Below are 26,524 nucleotides of genomic sequence, written 5' to 3'. Positions count from 1 at the left end.
AATCTTTTCATTTCAAGTCCTAGATCTTCTGACAGTGCTTGATATCTTTAAACACACACACACACACACACACACACACACACACTCACACACACACTCACACACACACTCACACACACACTCACACACACATTACTTTATCTGTCTTTTCACTCAATGAGAAAATTGGTCTACTAGAAGATCTACCATCATTTACATTTTTAAGGTACACTCAATCACTCTTTCGATTTTGCCAGTGAGAAATAAAGACATATTAAATATTTCTGATAATTTAAATTCTAAGCATACATTTTTGGACATAATGTTTTTCCTAAATTGACTCTATGCTATTTTGACACCAAATAATAAGTTCTTCACTTATAGCTGATTGTCCAGATTTTGACATTTTGTACATCTTATGAGTTATTTTTCTCTGGACATTCTCATAGTAAGAATATCTTCCAATTTTATGCCGTCATATTTCTGTGAGTTCTTTTATAGCTTTTCAGACTTATTTCAGTATTTTCCTTCTTGATTGGGTTTAGAGTCCTTACAATGTCACATGTTTCTCAATACATTCTCTCCTTCATTATGAAATAATGGGTCATAGAATTTATTCTATGCTACCCTATTATTAAAAATTCCCTTGTCAGATGTGTAGCTACTTCTGTATATTCTCCATATTTCCTATAGGTCATTCTATTTAAACTCACAGTAGTTCACACATGTATTACACAAACTTTGGTTTAAGACTCTAGTAAAAATCTTTAGAAACAAAAGATGCACTTTTGCATATTTAGGCATCTTTTCTATTCTTTGTCCACATACTTATTTAATTTCCTTCCAAAAAATATGGTAAAATCAGGGAATATGGCCAATTCTCTCCCCTCTTCTTTAATTTTTGATGTAAGCAGAAGAATCAAAGTTAATAGCATTCCATTGTTTTATATACACATAAATTAATGACTGAAAGTAAGGTTTGACTATTAGAAAACTGGCCATATTTCAATTAGTAATTTGTATATGTATATTCCCTTATGGTTCATGTATTTATTATCTACAAAAATATTGATATATTTCTTTGCCCTGCATTTTCTAGGCAATTTTCTAAATACCCTTCTTTGCCTTTGTACATAGCTGTTTCAGTTATTTTATGTCACATCATGGATCTCCCCCAAAAGCAATGTATTTAAACAACAATAATTATTTATTGTCTCTCAAGGATTTTGTGGTCCAGAAATTTGTAAGAAACTTGGCTCCAAGTTGTGTCTTGATGTCTCTCATGAGGCTACAATTAGATACAGGCTGTATCTGCACTCTTCTAAGAACCTGACTGAGACTGGAGGGTCCACTTCTGAAGTGGCACACTCTCATAACTTGCAAATTGGTGTTGGTTATTGGTGGAGGTCCTTCTCCACCTGGGTCTCTCTACATGGCCTGGTTTCTGTAAAACATGGTGATTGGGCTATAAAGGCAAATATCTTAAGAAGAAATGAGAGAGGAAGAGAGAGACATCTCACTAGCTCTAAGCATAAGCTGTATCATAGTCACACAGCATCGCTTTCACCACATTCTATCCATTAGAATTGATTTACTAAAGGGCCCATATTCATTGGGAGAGAAATTAAACTTCGTTTCAAAGGGACAAGTGTCAAAGAATTTAAAAGCACCACAACAGCAAAATATGCTTTAGTTAAACTCAAATTGCAATTTATTCAATTATGGAAACTCGAAAGATAAAATTAATCTGGTTTCCACTCCTGCTATGAATACAATTCTATGGAATTAATTTTTTGTAGAATACTGAATATATAACTAAGAACTAAGTTCTTTATAATATTTTTGTATATTTTTCAAAAGTCTTAATAACCTTACTGTGTGAATTTCATAGCATTTTGACTAGAGAGCACTGCTGCCTACAAGAACTCAGAAAACCAACTATTTCACATCAAAAAATTTTAAAAAAGAAAATGGATAAAATACTGTCTGTTAAACCACCTTCTATGTTTGAAGAAATTAAGAAATATATTTTGCATATTATTATAGGGGATTATATTAAACAATGAAAAGACAAAAGAATATATCATTTGAAAAATCACTAAGTTTGAAATATCATTGAGATCAAATGTAACACTGCGCTTTCCCAACTTTTCAATAAAATATTTGGATGGAACAGAAAAAATGTAATACAACACTGGGGAAATAACCTATGCCTGTCTGGTATCTGGTACCCAGATAAAGGAAGGATTGGCAAGCCAAATGAGGGAGCCTCCTAATTCTGCCTCATGAAAGAAGGTAGTTTTGCTCTGTCCCACTTCCTGAAAATGACAAAGTGAGAGAAAATCAGATAAACAGCCAATACCCTTTCTATTTAAAGGCCTTTTAGAAATTAATGAAATAATTCAGTAGAATGGTCCAATCAGAACGAAGGTGAGAAGTAGGTAATGAACATTCACAACACTTACAGAGAAATAATATATACAAAAATATGTGCCATTTAGTATTAACAAAAATTGTAAATATGTGAAATTAAACTTTTACCTATCCAAATTGGTCAAGGTGAGAAATGAGGTGTTGCTAGAGTCAAACTCAGGTGGGTAGCTTTGCGTGGTTGAAATTGCATGTTGTTCAGCTATCCTATGTGGGTAGATGACCTGCATCCCTACTCACAAACTATGACCTTGGACTCAGTACTTAACCCTTTGCATTTCACTTTCCTCATCTGTAGTTTTGGGATGATAACAGACTATATACATAATAAAGTTGCAGTGAGAATTAAATGAAACTTCATCCATGGCATCTAACAGTGCTTAAAGTCCAGTATATAGTATTATTTTATTATTGTTATCTTGACCATTACATTATATTTACTGTTATGCTCATGATCAATAAAGTGTACACTCCTATACACCTATAAATGGTTCTTCATTTCTGAAAAATAACATAATAACAAGTATAAATTCCTGAGTTTCTGATTAGAGATAGACAGAACATTCAACTTGAGGGGAGAGTATGATGATAATGAGCTCCTTCCTCCCGTCATTGCCCTGACCCCTCCACCTTGAACTGAAGAGATAACGTTTGGGAAAGAATATGGTCAGGGTTGAAAAATAAATCAGGGTGAGTCAGGTTAATTTCATTTAAATCATACAAGTTGATAATAAACCCAGGTAATGGAAACTACTTCCCAATGCTTCCTCAGTAATTCTTTTACTTTCTCCTGGTGCCTTGGCCAACTGACCTCAGGCTGAAGCATTCTGCTTGAGGTCTAAAATGATTATTTTAAATATGTTGAGAAGATAAAAAAATATGATCTATTCTGTCTGGAAACACATGTTGTAAGATACCTCATCTGTAGTTGGTTTCATTTATTATGTAAGAATTCATTATGTTCTTAAGATACTAAAGTAAATGTGCTGTATATATTTGTGAACCACAAAGTTACAAACAAAAGAGGTAAGGATTAAGACAGAGTTTGATAAGCTGATTAGATAAGGGCAGGGTCTTGAGGGCTGAATAGAACTTTATGATGGAAGAATGGTGATGGGCATAAAATGCATCCATTTTTTCCCAAAGGCAGGAATTCATGAGGAAACAATGAGTGAAAGTCAAAGATGACACAGGAAATATCTGTGAATATAATTGCATAAACTGATTTCAATTTAAAGAGCATGGCTTTCTGTTAAGATCAGGGAATTAAGTTCAAAGTTTAAGGTGAATTTAAAGGTTTAAATGGCAGCTAATTTATTTTTTCTGTATCTCCTTGCTGAGAAATAAACTGCAAAACAGAAATGAACATTTCCCCAGCATGTTTCTATTAGGGAGAAAACATCAATACCACTCATCTAGATAAAAGTTTTGCTGATTAAGTTACTCTTGCAAAAAGGGCTCTAAATGAAAAGCTTCATTAGGTAAAAACCTTTTATTTTAAACCAGGGTTTTTTGTCACTGGTTTAATATGTAATCATAAAACTATGTTTAATATACCATAAAATGTTGAATATACCATAAAAGTATATTTTATTGCTAATATTGCCTTCTTTGGCACTGTCCTAGAATGAGTAAATCTGCTAGAACTAAATGAATATCAGCTTTCTTGACCTTATTTTTTATCTAATATGCATCTTTTAAAAATAAAATTAAAAGGATCAGGTGGCTACAAAGAAATGTAAATCTTGGCAAGTGAAGGGAAAGTTCTAACAAAGCACCAATATTGCTATAAGAAAACCTGAATGTACTATACACACGTACATACATACACCCTATACACATGTATATTTGGAAAACTTACAATATGAAATAGAAAAAAAAGGTAAAATTTGGTTTAAAAAGTTAAGATAAAATCAGAGAAAGGAGAACTTTGAATAATTTGTATATGTTATAGATTAATATAGTATGGAATAATCTTACAGTGAAGTTCCATTTCATATATGTAAAAAGAAGTTTAAGTAAATAGGAAATAAGTTGCGATTCTGTAAATCTTTGTTTTTCATGAAATTTTATTGAAGCTTCTATCAATGCATCTTTTTATTTATTTATTTATTTGTTTGCTGTGTTGGGTCTTTGTTGCTGTGCGTGGGGTTTCTCTATTTGTGGTGAGCTGGGGCTACTCTTCGTTGTGGTGCAGGCTCCTCACTGCTCTGGCTTCTTTTGTTGTGGAGCGTGGGCTCTAGGCATGTGGGCTTCAGTAGTTGTGGCACATGGGCTCAATAGTTGTGGCTCACGGCTTCTAAAGCGCAGGCTCAATAGTTGTGGCTCACGGGCTTCATTGCTCTGCGGCATGTGGGATCTTCCTGGAGCAGGGATTGAACCCGTGTCCTCTGCATTGGCAGGCAGATTCTTAACCACTGCGCCACCTAGGAAGCCCCTGTAAATCTTTATACAACAGTTGAGACAACTTTTCCAACTCTGAAATTGAATACCTTGCTATATAATCAGAAACAAATATTTACTTTTATGCATTAGCAAATTTAAAACTAAATATATCCAAGACACAATTTGGCACTCTGATCAGAATATTTTAATAAACTGTAAATAGTGAGTTTGATAAATTTAAACTAGAATTGCCACAGATAATTAATCAAAGGTTCTTGCTCTTGGGTAGGGTAGTGTTACCAGAATGCTCACATTTTAATAAGTAAAACTCTACAGTTAAAAAGTAAATTGTTTCGGGCTTCCCTGGTGGCACAGTGGTTAAGAATCTGCCTGCCAATGCAGGGGACATGGTTTCAATCCCTGGGCCAGGAAGATCCCACATGCCGCGGAGCAACTAAGCCTGTGTGCCACAGCTACTGAGCCTGTATGCACAACTCCTGAAGCCTGTGCACCTAGAGCCTATGCTCCACAACAAGAGAAGCCACTGCACTGAGAAGCCCACGCACTGCAAAGAAGACTAGCCCCTGCTCGCTGCAAATAGAGAAAGCCTGAGTGCAGCAACAAAGACCTAACACAGCCTAAATAAATAAATAAATAAATAAATAAATAAAATAAACTTTATAAAAAATAAAAATTAAAAAATTATTTCTTACAATTGCTTATATGTTTTATTTTCTACAATAATCTCATTGCAATAAAATCCACTATTGCCTGTAGAGTGTTTTCAAATGCTATTCCATTTTTAATACTCTAATTCTCTAGTACATTTTTTTTAAAGCTCTTTATTGGAATATAATTGCTTTACACTGTTGTGACAGTTTTTGAGGTACACCAAAGTGAATCAGCTGTATTTATACATATACCCTCATACCCCCTCCCTCCCATGACTCCCTCCCACCCTCCTTATCCTGGCCCTCTAAGTCATCACCCATCATTGAATTTACCTCCCTATGTTATGCAGCAACTTCCCAGCAGATATTTTACATTTGGTAGTGTATATATGTCAATGCTATTCTCTCACTTTGTCCCAGCTTCCCCTTTGCCCCCCACCCCCCCAAACCCCATATCCTCAAATCCGTTCTCTATACCTGCATCTTTATTCTTGCCCTGTCACTGGGTTCATCAGTACCATTTTTTTAGATTCCATATATGAGTTAGCATATGGTATTTGTTTTTCTCTTTCTGGCCTATTTTGCTCTGTATGACAGTCTCCTGCTATATGAAGTAGAGGTTTCTACCATATTACTAACATGATAATAATCAGTGAAATGTTTCTTGGAGGGAGAGTGTTTGAAAATACAGTAATATCATACCTCTACGTTAATGCCATATTTTAGATAAATGCTGAATGTTACTTCACAATTTCCTTCTACCTTTATATTATTACCAAATCACAAGGAAGTATGACTCAGAACACATATGATATCTAAAATAAATATCATTTATATAGAAATGTTTTAAAACCACAGATGTAGTTTAATATTAAAAAGAACAAGGAAGTTATCAGAATATAAAATAATTTTATATATCATTTCATCCATCTTTTGTAGCAATTAGCATAGCAGAGGTTAAAACACACACACACACACACACACACACACAATGACTAGCCTTGCATTTTAGCCCTCTGAGAAGAACATGTATTTTTTTTTCCTGCCTTTTGGTTAGTGGGACTCTTTTTTTTTTTTTTTTTTTTTTTTTTACCTGTAGGATGTATTTCTTTATGGATCTGATTTTGTTAATTTTGCAATGAATGCAATGACTCCTTTTGAATTATATACCATTGTCATATTTTAGAAGATGACATTTTTCTAATACATGTTTGCTTAGTTATTTTGGTTTTTTACTCTTCCCTCCTTTTGAAGAATCTATACTTCTTACATTGGAGCTAGCTACTAGGTCTTCTAATATCTATCCTCGATTTTCACATCATTTTATCTTATTATGTTTCCTTGAAAATGCCTACCAAGATTTTCTCCCATATGACAGATTCAGTTTTTAAAGCAATACTAGGTTTCATTTTCCTGTTCCATTGAGAGCTTTTATGGGTATTTTGATTTGTTTCCAATATTGCTTTTCTGGTTTACTTGATAAAATATTTTCAACAACCATCTTTTCTTCTGAGTCTTCAAGTAGCCTATTTAGTATCCTTTTAATGGTATCATTTTGTTGTTACTATCTAGGTAAACTTGAGCAAGTTACCAAACTTTCAGGGCCTCAATTTCCTTGCAAAGTGGAAGTAATTGCACTATCTACTTTATAAGTTTGTTGTGAGGAATAAATGAATTAAATATATAAGCTGAATTTTAACTTTTATTGGAATATAAGTGCTTTACAATTTTGTGGTAGTTTCTGCTGTGCAGTGAGGTGAATCAGCTATATGTCTACATATATCCCCTCCCTCTTGGACCTCTCACACCCCCCATGCCACCCAGCTAGGTCATCACAGAGCACTGAACTGAGCTTCCTGTGCTATACAGCAGGTTCCCACTGCTATATATTTTACACATGGTAGTGTATTTACATCAAACCTAATCTCCCAATTCATCCCATCTTCTTCTTCCTCCCCTGTGTCCACACATCCATTCTCTACATCTGCCTTTCTATTCCTGCCCTACAAATAGATTCATGTGTACCATTTTTTTGAAATTCCATGTATATGTGTTAGCATATGGTATTTGGTTTTCTCTTTCTGACTTGCTTCACTCTGTATGACAGACTCTAGGTCCCTCCACATCTCTGCAAATGACCCAATTTCATTTCTTTTTATGGCTGAGTCATATTCCATTTTATATATGTATCATATCTTTTCTATTCATCAATTGATGGACATATGGAGTGTTTCCATGTCCTGGTGATTGCAAATAGTGCTGCAATGAACACTGGGGAACATGTGTCTTTTTGAATTAGGGTTTTCTCAGTCTATATGCCCAGTAGTGGGATTGCTGTGTCATACGGTGGTAGTTCTATTTTTAGTTTTTTAAGGAACCTCTATACTGTTCTCCATAGTGGCTGTATCAATTTACCTTCTCACAAATACTTCAAGAGGGTTCCCTGTTCTATGCACCCTCTCCAGCATTTATTGTTTATAGATTTTCTATGGTGCCCATTCTGATAAGTGTGAGGTGATACCTCACTGTAGTTTTGATTTGCATTGCTCTAATAATTAGGGATGTTGAGCATCTTTTCATGTGCCTCTTGGTCATCTGCATGTCTTCATTGCTGAAATGTCTATTTAGGTATTCTGCCCATTTTTGGATTTAGTTATTTGGTTTTTTAATATTGAGCTTCATGAGATAGCTGTTTGTATATTTTGGAGATTAAACTTTTGTCTGTTGCTCCACTTGCAAATATTTTCTCCCATTCTGTGGGTTGTTTTTTTTTTGTTGTTTTGTTTATGGTTTTCTTTGCTGTACAAAAACTTTTAAGTTTCATTAGGTCCCATTTGTTTATTTTTGTTTTTATTTTCATTACTTTAGGAGGTGTGTCAAAAAAGAACTTGCTGTGACTATGTCACAGTGTTTTTTCTATGTTTTCCTCTACAAGGTTTATACTGTCCGGTCTTACATTTAGGTCATTAATCCATTTTGAGTTTATTTTTGTATGTGGTATTAGGAAGTGTTCTCATTTCGTTATTTTTGTGTAGCTGTCCAGTTTTCCCAGCACTATTTATTGAAGAGGCAGTCCTCTCTCTGTAGTATATTCTTGCCTCTTTTGTCATACATTCGGTGACCATAGGTGCATGGGTTTATCTCTGGGCTTTCTAACATGTCCCTTGATATATATTTCTGGTTTGTGCCAGTAGCATACTGTCTTGATTACCATGGCTTTGTAGTATAATCTTAAGTCATGATGTCAGGAAGCCTGATTCCTCCAGCTCCATTTTGCTTTCTTAAGACTACTTTGGCTATTCGGGTCTTTTGTGTCTCCATACAAATTTTAAGATTTTTTTGCCCTACTTCTGTGAAAAATGCCATTGATAATTTGGTAGGGATTGCATTGAACCTGTAGATTGCTTTGGGTAGTATAGTTATTTTCACACTATTGATTCTTCCAATCAAGGAGCATTGTATATCTCTCCATCTGTTGGTGTCATCTTTGATTTCTTTCATCAGTGTTTTATACTTTTCTGAGTATAAGTCTTTTCCCTCCTTAAGTAGGTTTATTCCTAGGTATTTTATTCTTTTCATTGCAATGGTAAATGGGTTTTTTTCCTTAATTTATCTTTTTGATCTTGTTAGTATATAGGAAAGCAAGAGATTTCTGTGCATTAATTTTGTATCCTGCAATGTTGCCAAATTCATTGGTGAGCTCTGGTAGTTTTCTGGTGCCATCTTTAGGAATTTTTATGTATAGTATCATATCATCTGCAAACAGCAACATTTTTACTTCTTCTTTTCCAATTTGTGAAGTAAATTCCTTTATTTCTTTTTCTTCTCTGATTGCCATGGCTAGGACTTCCAGTACTATGTTGAATAATGGTGGCAAGAATGGACATCTTTGTCTTGTTCCTGATCTTAGAGGGAATGCTTTCAATTCCTCACATTTCAGAATGATGTTTTCTGTGGGTTTGTCATATATGGCTTTTATTATATTCAGATAGGTTCTCTCAATGCCCACTTTCTTGAGAGTTCTTATAAAAATGGGTGTTGAATTTTGTCAAAAACTTGTTCTGCATTTACTGAGAGAATCATATGGTTTTTATCCTTTAATTTGTTAGGATGGTGTATCACATTGATTAATTTTTGTATATGGAAGAATTCTTGCACACCCTGGGATAAATCCCACTTGATCATTTAATGTGTTGTTGGAATCTGTTTGCTAGTATTTTTTGAGGATTTTTGCATCTATGTTCATTAGTGATATTGGACTGTAATTTTCTTATATCATGATATCTTTGTCAGGTTTTGGTATCAGGGTTATGGTGGCCTTGTAGAACAAGTTTGCAAGTATTCCTCCCTCTGCAATTTTTTGGAAGCATTTGAGAAGGATGGGTGTTAACTCTTCTCTATATGTTTGATAGAATTCACCTGTGAAGCTGCCTGGTTCTGGATTTTTCTTTGTTGGAAGATTTTTAATTACAGTTTCAATTTCATTACTTGTGATGCATCTGTTTATATTTTCTAATTCTTCCTGGTTCAGTCTTGGAAAGTTATACCTTTCCAAGTACTTGTCCATTTCTTTCAGGTTATCCATTTTATTGGCATATTGTTGCTTGTAGTAGTGTCTTAGTATTTCTGCAGTGTCAGTTGTAATTTCTCCTTTTTCATTTGTAATTTTATTGATTGAGTCCTCTCCCTTTTTTTCTTGATGACTGTGGCTAAAGGTTTATCGATTTTGTTTATTTTCTCAAAGAGCCAACTTTTAGTTTTATTGATCTTTGCTATTGTTTCCTTCATTTATACTTCATTTATTTTTGCTCTGATTTTATGATTCTTTCCTTCTACTACTTTGGGTTTTCTTTGTTCTTCTTTTTCTAGTTGCTTTAGGTATAGGGTTAGACTGCTTGAGATTTTCCTTGTTTCTTGAGGTGAGCTTCAATTGCTATAAACTTCCTTCTTAGAACTGCTTTTGCTGTGTCCCATAGGTTTTGGATCATTGTGTTTTCATTGTCATTTGTTTCTAAGTATTTTTAATTTCTTCTTTGATTTCTTCAGTGATCTATTGGTTATTTAGCAGCACACTGTTTAGCCTCCATGTGTTTGTGTTTTTTACAGTTTTTTTTCCCTGTAATTGATTTCTAATCTCATAGCTTTGTGGTTGGAAAAGATGCTTGATACAATTTCAACTTTGTTAAATTTTCCAAGACTCAATTTGTGACCCAAGATGTGATATATTTTGGAGGAGAAAGTGTATTTTTCCAGTTTCAGGTGGAATGTCCCATAAATTTGGATTAAGGCTGACCAATCTATTCTGTCATTTAAAGCTTGTGTTTCCTTACTCATTTTCTGTCTGCATGATGTGTCTATTGGTGTAAATGGGGTGTTAAATCTCCCAATATTATTGTGTTGCTGTCAATTTCCCCTTTTATGGCTGTTTACATTTGCCTTACGTTTTGAGGTGTATAAATATTTACAATTGTTATGTCTTCTTCTTGGATTGATCCCTTGATCATTATATAGTGTCCTTCCTTTCTTATAGCACTCTTTAGTTTTGTCTATTTTATCTGATATGAGCATTGCTGATCCAGCTTTCTTATGATTTCCATTTGCATGGAATACCTTTTTCCATCCCCTCACTCAGTCTGTATATGAACCTAGGTCTGAAATGAGTCCCTTGTGTATAGCATATATATGGGTCTTGTTTTTGTATCCATTCAGCCAGTCTGTGTCTTTGGTTGGAATATTTACTCCATTTACATTCAAGGTGATTATAGATATGTATGTTCTTATTACCATTTTCTTAATTGATTTGGCTTTGTTTTTGAGGGTCTTTTTTTTTCTCTTGTGTTTCCTGCTTAGAGAATTTTTTTAGCATTTGTTGTAAAGCTGGTTGGGTGATGCTGAATTCTCATAGCTTTTGCTTGTCTGTAAAGCTTTTGATTTTTCTGTCAAATCTGAATGAGACTCTTGCTGGGCAGAGTAATCTTGGTTGTAGGTTTATCCCTTTCATCACTTTAAATATATCCTGCCACTCTCTTCTGGCATGCAGAATTTCTGCTGAAAAATCAGCTGATAACCTTATAGGGATTCCCTCGTATGTTATTTGTTACTTTTCTCTTGCTGCTTTTAGTATTTTTTTTCTGAATTTATTTTTTTGTTAGTTTGATTAACATGTGTCTTTGTGTGTTTCTCCTAGTGGTTTATCCTGTGTGGGACTCTCTGCACTTCCAGGACTTGGGTGGCTATTTCCTTACCCATGCTAGGGAAATTTTCAACTATAATCTCTTTAAATATTTTCTCAGACCCTTTCTCTTTCTCTTCTTCTTCTGGAATCCCTATAATTCATCTGATGGTGAGTTTCATGTTGTCCCAGAGGACTCTGAGACTTTCCTCAGTTCTTTTCACTCTTTTTTCTTTATTCTGCTCCTTGGCTGTTATTTCCACCGTTATGTATCTTTCAGCTCACTTATTTGCTCTTCTGTCACTGTTATTCTCTATTGATTCCTTCTAGAGTATTTTTCATTTCAGTTATTTTGTTTTTCATCACTGTTTGTTTATTCTTTAGTTCCTCTAGGTCCTTGTTAAACATTTCTTGTATTTTCTCAATCCATGCCTCCATTCTATTTCTGAGATTCTGGATCATCTTTACTATCATTACTCAATTCTTTTTGGGCTAGGTTGCCTATTTCCTTGTCATTTACTTGGTCTTGTGGGTTTCAACCTTACTCCTTCATCTGCATCATATTTTTTGTTTTCTCATTTTTTTTTTGATGGGTGGGCCTATATTCCTGTCTTACTGGTTGTTTGGCCTGAGGCATTCATCACTGGAGTTTGCAGGCAGTTGGTTAGAGCTGGGTCTTGGTGTGGAGAAGAGGGCCTCTGGGAGACCTCATTTCAATTAATATTCCCTGGGTTCTGAGGCTCTCTATTAGTCCAGTGGTTTGGACTTGGCACTTCTACCACACAGTCCAGGCCCAACCCCCGGTCTGGGAACCAAGCTCCCTCAAGCCCCATGGCACCACAAAGGAAAAGAAACCAAGAAAAGGATCAGTACAATAACAAAGAATAAAAAAAAAATAAAATTAGAAAAATAAAAAATATATTAGGAAAAATAAAAATATAAGTGAAACAACTACCACAAGGTAAAACAGAACTGCAACAGAAAAAAGAATAAAAGCAGGGGGAGGGGGGGCAGGGGGAACAAGCCAAAAGGTGCAGAACAATAACAAAGTATAAAGAATAAAATAAAATTAGAAAAGTATAAAATTTATTAGAAAAAATAAAAGTATAAATGAATCAACAACAAGAAGCTAAAACAGGACCACAACCTAAAAGAGAGAAAAAGAGAAAAAAAAGAAAAGAAAAAATAAAAAGGACCAGAAAAGGCCTTGGCTATAGGGGGTAGAACTCAAGGTGGGGATGCAGTTTGGGTGGGGGCAGGGCCTAGGCTTAGAACCTATGCAACAAGGAAAGGCAGCATAGCCCGAGGGGGCCCTCAGAGTGTGGAGTTCAGGAGTTTGGTAGTAACTCCCTGGGTGGGCGGCATGTAGTGGGGCTTAGGCTCAGTGTGGATGGAGAGAGTATCTGAGGGTGAAGGAGTTGGCCTTGAAGCTCAGCAGGCTCCTCATGCCCAAGTGGGCAGGGGAAGCACTAGCCATGCCCCCTTCTATTCCTCTGCTTTCCCAAGGGTCTCCCCTGTCCCCATTGATTCACTAACCATGGGTTGGCCCCAGTGGGTATGAGAACCCGTCCTCTCCTCAGCCACCCCTCAGGGTGTCCATGTGGCCTTTACTTTTGTTCCCCCTTCCCTCCCTCCCATTCTGTCAGGACCCATGCAGCTGGAGGGGCCTCAGTGGGCAGAGGATCAGGTCTGGGATCTCAGCAGACTCCCAAGGCCCAAGTGGGCAGAGGAAATGCTGGCCAAGCTCTCTTCTGATCCTCTGCCCTCCCAATAGGTCCCCGCCTTCCCTGCTCCAGACATGGGAACACTTCCCCTCACCAAGGTGCCCCTGAAGAGCACCAATCCCATCCTGCCTCCATGTCTCCTCTACCCTCACTAACCCCACATCCTACCCAGTCACTCAGGGGTTCTTCCCATCCCCTCTCTGGTCCCCTGCCAATGCCCTAGTTGTGTGGAAAAGTAAACTCCATGTCCTTCTAATCTGCCATCTTGACTCTGCCCTCCCAAAGCTGAATTTTAAATAGTGTCAATTAAATTTGGCTTCCATTAGTATTTCTTTTTCACTGTTTTCTTTTTTATGCAACTTTGCATGAGACTGATGATAACCAGCAGAGAGTGTTTTTAAATTATTTCTTGATTTCACTACTTTTCTTTTGACATACTGGCCAAATAACCATTTCAATTGAAACCTGGAGATAAGCTTTTATTCCATGGTTTTAGGTCAATGTCCATTGTTCAGGGCAAATGCATCTAGTATAGCCTTGGCTAATGGAGTAGAACCTTCCTCTCTTTATCTCTTTTAGACACACTCTCTTGTTCTCTGATGCATTCAATAAATGGCAAAGTATAATTTCCATTGTGAATTGCAACAAGGGCTATTTCTGCTGCTTTTTTGATAGGCAATCAACAGATTGTGGAGGAGGTGAGTTGTGGCAACATTTGGTTACAGATGAAGAAGTGAGTTACAAACTAAATGTGAGAACAATTAGTTGGTAGTTTTGCTGTGTTTAAAATGTAAGGAAATCACTAAAATGGTAGAATGCCAGGTTTTGTAATGGTGAGGTTGTAACACTGCAAAAATAATTGCACAAAACTAAGGTAGAAACCCATTAATAGTCTCAATAATTTAGGCAATAAAAAACTATCAAACTATTACTTCCAACCAACTGGATTTTTTCATAAACTTAAAGACATTATTTTTCCATATTGATAAACTAACTAATGGCTAAATCTGAAAATTCTACTTCATTTTGCTTTGTTTTCTACCTGGATTTAAGGATAGATACTCTATATGAAGATAGATTAGAAAGAAAATTCCTACACATACTATATAAGGAGAGGAATAACAGAAGCTAAATAATGATCAATAGGTCTAAATCTGCATTAAGGCAAATTATAGTTAAGCAACTTACCCACAGGTGCAGAGTAGTATATCTAATACCAATCTAGCATTGGTGTGGCAGACACTGACTAGTTGCTCATCAAACCTGGGCATATATCCAGAGAAAATCATAATTCAAAAAGATATATGCACCCCAATGTTCACTGCAGCATTATTTACAATAGCCAGGAAATGGAAGCAACCTAAATGCCCATCAGCAGAGGAATGGATAAAGAAGATGTGGTACATATATACAATGGAATATTAGTCAGCCATACAAATGAACAAAGAGGGGTGGACAGGGAGATGCTGGAGGAATAAGATGTGGAGATCACCTTCCTCCCCACAAATACATCAAGAATACATCTACATGTGGAACAGCTGCTACAGAACACCTTCTGAATGCTGGCATGGGACCACAGAATTCCAAAAATTCAAGAAAATCCCTTGGTAACTGGGTAGTGCAAAAGAAAAAAGGGAAAAAAGAGACAAAGGAATCCCAAGGAGATGTGCCCCTTTGGGCAGGAGCTGCGAAAGGGAAAAGCTTCCAGACACTAGGAAGCCCCCTCACTGGCAGGGACAGACTGGTGGAGCTTCAGAACCCCTGGAGGAGAGAGCAACAACAGATGCACAGAGGGCATAGTGGAAAGATTCCCACACAGAGGAATGGTGCCAAGCAGCATTTCTCAGCTGGAGATGCTTGTCTGCTCACCTGCAGCAGTGGGTGGGGGCTGAGTGCGAGTCTTGGGCTTTGGAGAATAGACACCAAGGGGAGAACTGGGGTTGGCTGCATGAAAACAGCCAGAGGGGCTAGTGTGCCACAGCTAACTGGGAAGGAGTCCGGGGAAAAACCTGGGCCTGACGAAGAGGCAGGAAACCTTTGTTTTGTGGTGCTTCAGAGAAGCCAAAGGAGCTTCCTGCTCCACATGCTTACAGGCTGCAGGGCAGTGCAGGCATAAGCACCACTGTGAGCTGCAGCTGCTATATCAGAACACAGAGCCTGCTGCTGCAGCCACCAAGGGTCCCGTCTGCAAGTCAGGTCATGGGCCACACCCTCCCAGCAGCAGGTGCAGTCTGACACCACCATGGATCCCGTGTTTATGATCAACTTCCCTGGGAGAATGCATGGCACACCTCAGGCTCATGCCAACCTCTGCTGCTGCAAGCTCCAGTGTTGGATACCTCGAGCCAACTAGCAAGGCAGGAACATAACCTCACCCATTAACAGACAGACTGCCTATAGTCATACTAAGCTCAGAGACACACCAAAACACACCACCAGATGTGGCCCTGCACATAAGATGGACAAGATCCAGCTCACACACAAGAACACAGGCACCAGTCCCCCCACCAGGAAGTCTACACAAGCCACTAGACCAACCTTCCCACTGGGGACAGACAACAGAATTAAGAAGAACTATGACCCTGCAGCCTGAAGAAAGAAGAGCCCGAAACACAGTAAGTTAAACAAAATGAGAAAATAGAGAAACATGCAACAGGTAAAGGAACAAGGTAAAACCCCATAAGACCAAACAAATGAAGAAGAGATTGGCAGTCTACCTGAAAAACAATTCAGAATAATGGTAGTAAAGATGATCCAAGATCTCAGAAATAGTATGGAGACACAGATGGAGCAAATGAAAGAAATGTTTAACAAGGAGCTAGAAGAACTAAAGAGCAAACAATGATGAAAACACAATAATTGAAATTAAAAATACTCTAGGAGGAATGCAGAGAATGACTGAGTTAGAAGAACGGATAAGTTATCTGGAAGAAAGAATGGTGACAATAAGTGACACGCAGTAGAATAAAGAAAAAAGAATAAAAAAATGGAGGACAGTCTCAGACACCTCTTGGACAACATTAATTGCACCAACATTCGAAGTATAGGGGTCCCAGGAGAAGAAGAGATAAAGAAACAGTCTGAGAAAATATTTGAAGAGATTATAGTGGAAAGCTTCCCTAACATGGGAAAAGAAATCGTCAACAAGTCCAGGAAGCACAGAGAGTCCCATATAGGATAAACACAAGGAGAAACACAGTGAGACACATACTAAACAAACTATCAAAAATTATATACAAAGAAAAAATATTAAAAGGAGCAAGGGAAAAGCAACAAATAACACACAAGGGAACACCCATAAGACTTACAGCTGATCTTTCAGCAGAAACTCTGCAGGCCAGAAGGGAATGGCAGGATATATTTAAAGTGATGAAAGGGAAAAACCTACAACCAAGATTACTCTACCCACCAAGGATCTCATTCAAATTTGAAGGTGAAATTAAAAGCTTTACAGACAAGCAATAACTAAGAGAATTCAGCACAACCAGACCAGCTTTAAAACAAATGCTAAAGGAGCTTCTCTAGAGAGGAAATAAAAGAGTAAGAAAAGAATTACAAAAACAAACCAAAAACAATTAAGAAAATAGTAATAGGAACAAACATATTGATAATTACTTTAAATGTGAATGGATTAAATACTCCAACTGAGAGACACATACTGGCTGAATGGATACAAAAGCAAGACCCATATATATGCTGTCTTCAAGAGACGCACTTCAGAACTAGGGACATATACAGACTGAAAGTGAGGGAATGGAAAAAGATATTCCATGCAAATGGAAATAAAATCTAAAGTGGGGTAGCAATACTCATATCAGACAAAATAGACTGTAAAATAAAGACTATTAGAAGAGACAAGGAAAGACAGTACATAATGATAAAGGGCTCAATGCAAGAACAAGATATAACAATTGTAAATATTTATGCACCCAACATAGGTGCACCCCAATACATAAGGCAAATGCTAGCAACCGTAAAAGGTGAAATAGATGTTAACAAAATAATAGCAGAGGACTTTAACACCGCACTCACACCAATGGACAGATCATCCAAGTAGAAGGTAAATAAAGAAACACAAGCTCTAAATGACATATTAGAGCAGATGGACTTAATTGATATTTATAGGACTTTCCATCCAAAAACAACAGAATACATTTTCTTCTTAAGTTTACATGGAACATTCTGCAGGATAGATCACATCTTGGGTCACAAATCAAACCTCAATAAGCTTAAGAAAACTGAAATCATATCAAACATATTTTCTGACCACAACGTCATGAAACTAGATATCAGTACAGGAAAAAAAAAAAAAAAAAAACTGTAAAAAATATAAACACATGGAGGCTAAACAACACACTACTAAATAACCAAAAGATCACTAAAGAAATTAAAGAGGAAATCAAAAAATACATATAAAAAAATGACAGTGAAAACATGACGACCCAAAAGCTATGGCATGAAGTGAAAGCGTTTCTAAGAGGGAAGTTCACTGCAATACAATCCTACCTCAGGAAACAAGAAGAATCTCAAATAAACAATCTAACCCTAAATCTAAAGCAATTAGAGAAAGAAGAAGAAGAACAACAACAACAAAAAAAATCACAAAGATAGCAGAAGGAAAGAAATCATAAATATCAGATCAGAAATAAATGAAAAAGAAATGAAGGAAACAATAGCAAAGATCAATAAAACTAAAAGCTGGTTCATTGAGAAGATGAAGAAAATTGATAAACCATTAGCCAGACTCATGATGGAAAAAAAGAAGAAGGAGCAAATCAACAGAATTAGAAATGAAAAAGGCGAAGTAACAACTGACACTGCAGAAATACAAAGGATCATGAGAGACTACTACAGACAACTATATGCCAATAAAATGGACAACCTGGAAGAAATGGAAAAATTCTTAGAAAACTACAAACTCCCAAGACTGCACCAAGAAGAAATAGAAAATATGAACAGACCAACTACAAGCACTGAAATTGAAACTGTGATTTAAAAATCTTCCAACAAACAAAAGCCCAGGGCCAGATGGCTTCACAGGCCAATTCTACCAAACATTCAGAGAAGAGCTAACACCTATCCTTCTCAAACTCTTCCAAAATATAGCTGAAGGAGGAACACTGTCAAACTTATTCTATGAGGCCACCATCACCCTGACACCAAAACCAGACAAAGATGTCACAGAAAAAGAAAATTACAGGCCAATATCACTGATGAACATATATGCCAAAATTCTCAACAAAATACTAGCAAACAGAATCCAACAGCACATTAAAATGATGTACACCGTGATCAAGTGGGGTTTATCCCTGGAATGCAAGGATTCTTCAATATATGCAAGTCAATCAAGTGATACAGAAAATTGAAGGATAAAAATCCTAGGATAATCTCAATAGATTCAGCAAAATTTCTGACAAAATTCAACACCAATTTATGAAACAAACTTTCAAAAAAGTGGGCATAGATGGAACCTACCTCAACACAATAAAGGCCATATATGACAAACCCACAGCCAACATCATCTTCAATGGTGAAAAGCTGAAAGCATTTCCTCTAACATCAGGAGCAAGACAAGGGTGCCCACTCTCACCACTATTATTCAACACAGTTTTCGAAGTTTTAGTCACAGCAATCAGAGAAGGAAAATAAATAAAAGGAATGCAAATTGGAAAAGAAAAATAAAACTGTCACTGTTTGCAGATAACATGATACAATATATAGAAAACCCTAAAGATGCTACCAGAAAACTACTAGAGTTAATCAAAGAGTTTGGTAAAATTGTAGGAAAGAAAATTAATACACAGAAATGTCTTGCATTCCTATACACAAACAATGAAAAATCAGAAAGAGAAATTAAGGAAACATTCCCATTTACCATTGCAACAAAAAGAATCAAATACCTAGGAATAAATCTACCTAAGGAGGCAAAAGACCTGTATGCAGAAAATCATAAGACAACAATGAAAAAAATCAAATATGACACAAACAGATAGAGATATATACCATGTTCTTGGATTGGGAAAATCAACATTGTGAAAATGACTATACTTCCCAAAACGTCCACAGATTCAATACAATCCCTATCAAATTACCAATGGCATTTTTTAGAACAAAAATTTATACAATTTATATGTAAACACAAAAGACCTCAAATAGCCAAAGCAATCTTGAGAAGAAAAAATGGAGCTGGAGGAATCAGGCTCCCTGACTTCAGACTATACTACAAAGCTACGGTAATCAAGACTGTACGATACTGGCACAAAAACAGAAATATAGATCAATGGAACAGGGTAGAGAGCCCAGAGATAAACCCACATGCATATGGTCAGCTTGTCTTTGGCAAAGGAGGCAAGAATATACAATGGAGAAAAGACAGCCTCTTCAGTAGGTGGTGGTGGGAAAACTGGAGAGCTACTTGTAAAAGAATGAATTTAGAACACTTCCTAACACCATACACAACAATACACTAGAAATGAATCAAAGACCTAAATGTAAGGCCAGACACTATAAAACTCTAAAAGGAAAACATAGGCAGAACATGACAGCAAGATCCTTTTTGACCCACCTCTTAGAGTAAAGCAAATAAAAACCAAAATAAACAAATTGGATCGAATGGAACGTAAAAATTTTTTCATAGCAAAGGAAACCATAAATATGACAAAAAGATAACCCATGGAATGGGAGAAAATATTTGTCAATGAAGCAACTGACAAGGATTAATCTCCAAAATATATAAGCAGCACCTGCAGCCCAATTTCAAAAAGACAAACAACCCCATCCAAAAATGGGCAGAAAACCTAAATAGACATCTCTCCAAAGACATATAGATGGCAAATAAACACATGAAAAGATGCTCAACATCACTAATCATTAGAGAAATGCAAATGAAAACTACAATGAGGTATCACCTCATACCAGTCAGATTGGTCATCATCAAAAAATCTAGGAACAATGCTGGAGAGGCTGTGGAGAAAAGGGAGCCCTCCTGCACTGCTGGTGGGACTGTAAAGTAATACAGCCCCTATGGAAAACAGTATGGAGGTTCCTTAAAAAACTAAAAATAGAACTACTATATGACCCAGCAATCACACTACTGGGCATATACCCTGAGAAAACCATAATTCAAAAAGAAACATGTACCACAATGTTCATTGCAGCCATATTTACAATAGCCAGGACATGGAAGCACCCTAAATGTCTATCGACAGATGAATGGAGAAAGAATATGTGGCACATATATACAATGGAATATTACTCAGCCATAAAAAAGAATGAAATTGATTTATTTGTAGTGAGGTGGATGGACCTAGAGTCTGTTATACAGAGTGAAGTACGAAAGAGAAAAACAAGTATTGTATACTAACACATATATATGGAATCTAAAAAAATGGTACTGATGAACTCAGCAACAGAGAGAGAATAAAGATGTAGATGTAGAAATCAGACTTGAGGACATGGGGATGGGGGAAGGAGAAGCTGGGACAAAGTGAAATAGTAGCAATGACATTTATACACTACCAAATGTAAAATAGATAGCTAGCGGGAAGCAATGCGTAACACAGGGAGATCAGCTTGATGACTGGCAATGACCTAGAGGGGTGGGATGGGGAGGGTGGAAGGGAGGCTCAAGAGGGAGGGGATATGTGGATATATGTATATATACAACTGATACGCTTTGTTGTACAGTGGAAACTGGCACAGTAGTGTAAAGTTATTATACTTCAATAAAGATCAAAAGAAAAAATAAAGAACAAAATAATGCATTTGAAGCAACATGGATGGACCTAGAGATTGCCATACTGAATGAAGTCAGACAGAGAAAGACAAATATCACATGATGTCTTTTATACATGCAATCTAAAAAAAGGGTTAAAATGAATTCGCACAGACTGTAGCACTTCTAGAACTCTTGGTAATATCTGCCACAACAGCTCTGAACACCTCCTGATGACCTTCTGACTTTAGGCAATAAACACAGCCAATGCAATGCATTCTCTTGGTTAATAGAATTGTTAATAGAACTGCATTGTAAAATAAGACACACATCTAGATATTTGTCATAGTTTTATATATTATATATTATTTTAATAGATAACCTTTCTGTTTGGAGATTATCAATTTGGAATCTTGTGACTGAGGTAGATTACTTGTCTAATTAGAAAGAATCTTTGTGGTAAGTTCATGTTTACATTGACATTACCATTTAAACTTTATACTGTAGCCAAGGAAACAATATGAAAATGATGCTCAAAATGAATCTTAATATTTTGCTAGATTTAAATTTTCCAACTCACATTCAGGCAATGTATACTTTTCAAAAACCATATCACAGTAACATTTCCCATTTAGAATTACTATGCAGATGTTTTTCTATCCACTCTCTAAGGAAAAAAAAAGAAGCCTTGGGCAAAAAAGGTGTTATATTTACTAAGTGTGTGTATGTGTGTGTCTGTGTGTGTGTGTCTGTGTCTCTGTACACTTATTCATTTATTTTAATGTAACTATTGTGTTATTTACTTAATGAACATTACCTTAAGTTTTCAACAGGTATCATGCCTATACACACATTGATAGGAAAGTAGGCAACCATGACTTAAGGATTTCTGGCAGCCTAAGACACTGCTTATCTCTTTTGAGGCAGACAGAATTCAAATTGCTTTCATTAGCTGAGCAATATGCTGTGGAAAATGAGCTGGGTACTTATCAAGAGGCTCTTTCATTTGCATTTTTGCTAAACTTTCAAGCTTCTCTGTTTTTTTAGGTGCTTAAGAGCTCTGAATAGGAGAGAAAGAAAAATTTTCAGGGAAGTAATCCAAGGGGCATTGGAGGACTAGATTAAAGAAACAAAAGTTTATCAATGAAGATGTCAGAATTCTGCCTGTATATTTGTGATATGAAAAGACAGTCTTACAGCAATGATCTAGGATGTACAAATGCATTAATTCTCCACACATTCACCACTACCATAACAAAGCTAGAGGTTTTTCCTTTGATAAACAATCAATACTTCATAAGACATTACCTTAGCTGCCCTGGCGTTGCTAGTTAAAAGTCTGAATTTAAATTAAGCAGTAAATCCTGATGGTACTAAGTCTTGAACAGTTAACTTTTCCTTTAATCTCCTACAATTCTGAACACAATTATTGTACAGAATCATTTTCTTTAAGCTCTCTCAAAAGGAAAAATATTCTTATTGGACCAATAAAGAGATATTTTCATCCAAATAAAACACTATATTAAATGTTTTGTTTAGGTTTTTAATAGCACGCATATGTAGAAAAATTATTACACTTCTACAGTATAAACCAAAGGCAATCAATCAAATGTATTAATACATAATCTGGCTTAAAAGTCCATTAACTTGATTGTACAATAATTATGTCCTATTTCTGACTTCTTACTCACATATATATATTCCTTGAAAGGCTTCTTAAATCACACAAAACAAATAAGCATTCATACTACCAATCATACTCAAATCAGTGGATACATTCTCATTTCCTATGTCACTTCAAATGCCCCTATAGATTTTTTTAAAACTTATTTTTAAAAAGTATTGGTTGATGCCTAAAATAGTACAGGTAATAGAAGATACATTTAAAAGATTTGTGCAGCTTTTTTGACAATTTTAATATTTTAAGAGAAATTGTAGGCCATTTAATAGGCATCATCTCCTTCACACAGAATTTTATAACAATTTTAAATTTATGAGGCCACAAAGCCAAAATATCACAACTTCAAAGCTACAAATTTAAAGTATCTTTAACAATTAGACCCATTATTGGAATAAAATACAATTTTCTTTGTCAGAATTTTAGAAGAAAATCTTTCCCCTGGAAACAAATGTAGTTCTGCCTGTGTCAGCAAAATTTTACCATTATAAGTGCTATTACTTTTCTCAATTATTTAGAATGCAAATATTTTTTCATTATGTAAAACAATTTTAGCAATTGACTTGAAGAAGTCTGAACTATTTCATTAGAATGCCTCTGTGATATTGATAAAAATAAGCATGTTTAATTTTAAATGAATTATGTATCAAGCAAGTATGGGCCACCAGCTATCATGTTGCAAATATTTTATTATTATATGCTCAAGTATAGAGTAAGTTAAACATGCCTGAATAGAAAGCACATCTCCTTACAATGTTTCCAGCCCTGTAATACAAGATAAAGAATGAAATCAAGCATACAGCATGTTAGAGGCTTCTTGAGCTAATGATCAGATAGCCAGGAACGTATGTATGTTTGACTCCAAAGTATTTGGCTTTTCATTCAGCTACAGTGAATTCTCCCAACATAGTTGCCATTAGTGTCCAAACCAGTTCTTAAAAATTAAATCATAACTTCATATTATAGCAAATACACTATTAATAATTCAAAATATTTTGCTTAATGCTAGATATTTCCTTTTGGAAAACATGAACAGTTATTTATTATGTTTTCTTTCCTTGAAAACTAATGTTAAGCTTAACTTAACTAATTCAATCTGTCCAGAATGCCTTTGAATCCTGCATGTTCTAAAAATGCAAGACTATTACACTAATTCAGCTAACTAAACCATCTAATGAACTAACAAAGCTTAATTTGATGGCTGGGTTTAACTCATCAAGGAAGAATTAAGGGTTTTATTAGCTGATGAGTTGTCATTAAACAACACACTCTTGAATTTTCAACATTCTACTGTGGTGAAAAAGAAAAAAATATTTAAGTCTTGATTACAAGAATTATGAAGATGGAGACTTAGGAATCTTATAACTCTAGAATCCTATAATTCTGTGAATATTTTTTAAATAAAAAATTGAAGTATGAATTATTCCCTAGAAAGAACCACATGCTTCTTATATCAAGTAATTATAATTTTAGTTGTTGAGTTTTTTTATTTTTACATTATTTTTGCATATCAGAGTAACTATAAGGATTAGGAAACAGAGATATGTTGGAATAGATTTGCAAGAATCTGGGTTCTATAAAAATACAGATATCATACAAAAATAGCAACTTGTGTAGTTTTGTCAAACTGGGAAACCAAGGAAATGATGTGACAAAAAAGAAGGAGAAAAATCTTACAGATTAGAAAGGCGATGATGGGAAAACACACACACACACACACACACACACACACACACACAAAAGATATGGTAGGAGCTACACCACCAATGTCAATCAAGGTTAAGTTTCAAGTGGAATTAAGGGTAAAAAAATAGCAGAATTTGCTTAATGCATGTCCCATGACTTGAATAGTATTGAATCTTTCAAATGACTTTTTATAAAAAACAAAATTCAATTTAGAATATTTATAGAATACACTACAAAGTTCTAATCTTTACTCAAAAGGCACATGAAAAACTATTATTGTCTAATGACTCATACAAATTATTGTTCTAAAAGGTTATTAAAAGCCTCATGTATTTTTCAGCAATTTTCAAAACAAATTATTTAAGTTTATGAATTAGTAAATCACTTGGTTATCCAAAAATAAAAAGAGAACTATTTACAATGAAAAAAAAAGTATGCACTTACCATCATGATTAGGATTTCCTAGTGTCCATGGCTCATCTGAGTCAAAATGAGTATCTCCCCCAATTCCTGGTCCAGGGAAATAGGCATGTGCCAGAAACCCTCCCTCTCCATCAAAGGGAGAACTGTCTCCATGAAAGCCAGATGCAAAAATGATGGTTATATCCACATCACGTTTGCCATTTTCTAATTCACTGTAGGGAATTTCTTCAAATGTCAGAGGAGTTACATTCTGCCACACGTCAAAGGCACGACGAATAGCTTTACGGGTTTCAGGGTCTCCTACTTTTGGAGTTACGTTCTTTATACTGAAATTTAGAAAAAAGGATAATCAGTATGGCTTTATTACATATAATCTGACTTATTATAGATTGACTTATTACATATTTTCATCTATTCAGTTGAGTAAAAAATTAGAAAAAAATTCCATATTAAGTAGGAAAGAAATTAATTCCTCCTGTCTGTATAACTAGATTTCACTATGCTGGGTCATTTAATTCTCAGCAATATAGTACTTGTCTACCAAGGCTATAAATGAGAAGATCTTCTCTGCAGGATGGTTAACATGGAGTAATTATATCATTCAGTCACTTTGTCTCCTGAACAACAATAGAAAGGCAGCTTTGCCAAATGATCAAACAGGTGCAGCAGTTTGAAGCTGAAATAAAAAACTCAATTTCTGTACAGTAATAATTACTTTTAAGGGCACACTATTATGTGCATATATGTTCTTTCCAAACAATATCTTTATGCTCTTACCCATGAACAACAATTCAGTGGACACAAAGTTATTTCTAATTTTTTAAAGAAAAGGTCAATTAATTACAATTTTTGACAATCAATTGTGTTCTTATATACTTAATTATTTCTGGTCAAAATAAAGCAATGTGAGTGAATAGCTTTTTAATACAAATATTTAACAGTTGTATGAATTTAAAGAAGTAACTTGGGAAATTGAAACTGTGATTAAAAATCTTCCAACAAACAAAAGTCCAGGACCAGATGGATTCACAGGTGAATTCTATCAAAAATGAAGAGAAGAGTTAACACCCATCCTTCTTAAACCCTTCCAAAAAATTGCAGAGGAAAGAACACACTCCCAAACTCATTCTACGAGGCCACCATCACCCTTATACCTAAATCAGACAATGATATTACAAAAAAAGAAAATTACAGATCAATATCACTGATGAATATAGATGCAAAAATCCTCAACAAAATACTAACAAATGGACTCCAACGACACATTAAAAGGATCATACACCATGACCAAGTGGGAATTATCCCAGGGATGTAAGAACTCTTCAATTCATAAGCAAATGAATCAATGAGATACACCATATTGACAAATTGAAGAATAAAGCCTAAATGATCACCTCCATAGATACAGAGAAGGCTTTTGACAAAATTCAACACCCATTTATGATAAAAACTCTCCAGAAAGTGGGCATCAAGGGAACCTATCTCAACATAAAAAAAAGCCACATACAACAAACCCACAGCAAACATCATTCTCAATGGTGAAAAACTGAACAATTCCCGTTAAGATCAGGAACAAGTCAAGGATGTCCACTCTCACCACTATTATTCAACATATTATTAGAAGCCCTAGCCATGGCAATCAGAGAAGAAAAAGAAATGAAA

The 26,524-nt window shown here is 35.5% G+C and overlaps 1 protein-coding gene across 1 annotated transcript in view; it reads right to left on the bottom strand.

The window, feature by feature from the left end:
* The window catches only part of MMP16 (matrix metallopeptidase 16), a 336,546-nt gene that overhangs the window by 119,713 nt on the left and 190,309 nt on the right, over window positions 1-26,524 (bottom strand). The window contains exon 4 of the mRNA XM_057735374.1: window positions 24,884-25,188. Within this exon, the coding sequence (XP_057591357.1) occupies window positions 24,884-25,188 (305 nt within the window). The remainder of the gene's footprint in view (window positions 1-24,883; window positions 25,189-26,524) is intronic.

Source organism: Hippopotamus amphibius, chromosome 5 (genome assembly GCF_030028045.1).
Source record: "Hippopotamus amphibius kiboko isolate mHipAmp2 chromosome 5, mHipAmp2.hap2, whole genome shotgun sequence".
Lineage (NCBI taxonomy): Eukaryota > Metazoa > Chordata > Mammalia > Artiodactyla > Hippopotamidae > Hippopotamus > Hippopotamus amphibius.
Note: the sequence above shows the minus strand (reverse complement) of the source record. Positions and strands in the feature narration are given on the sequence as shown.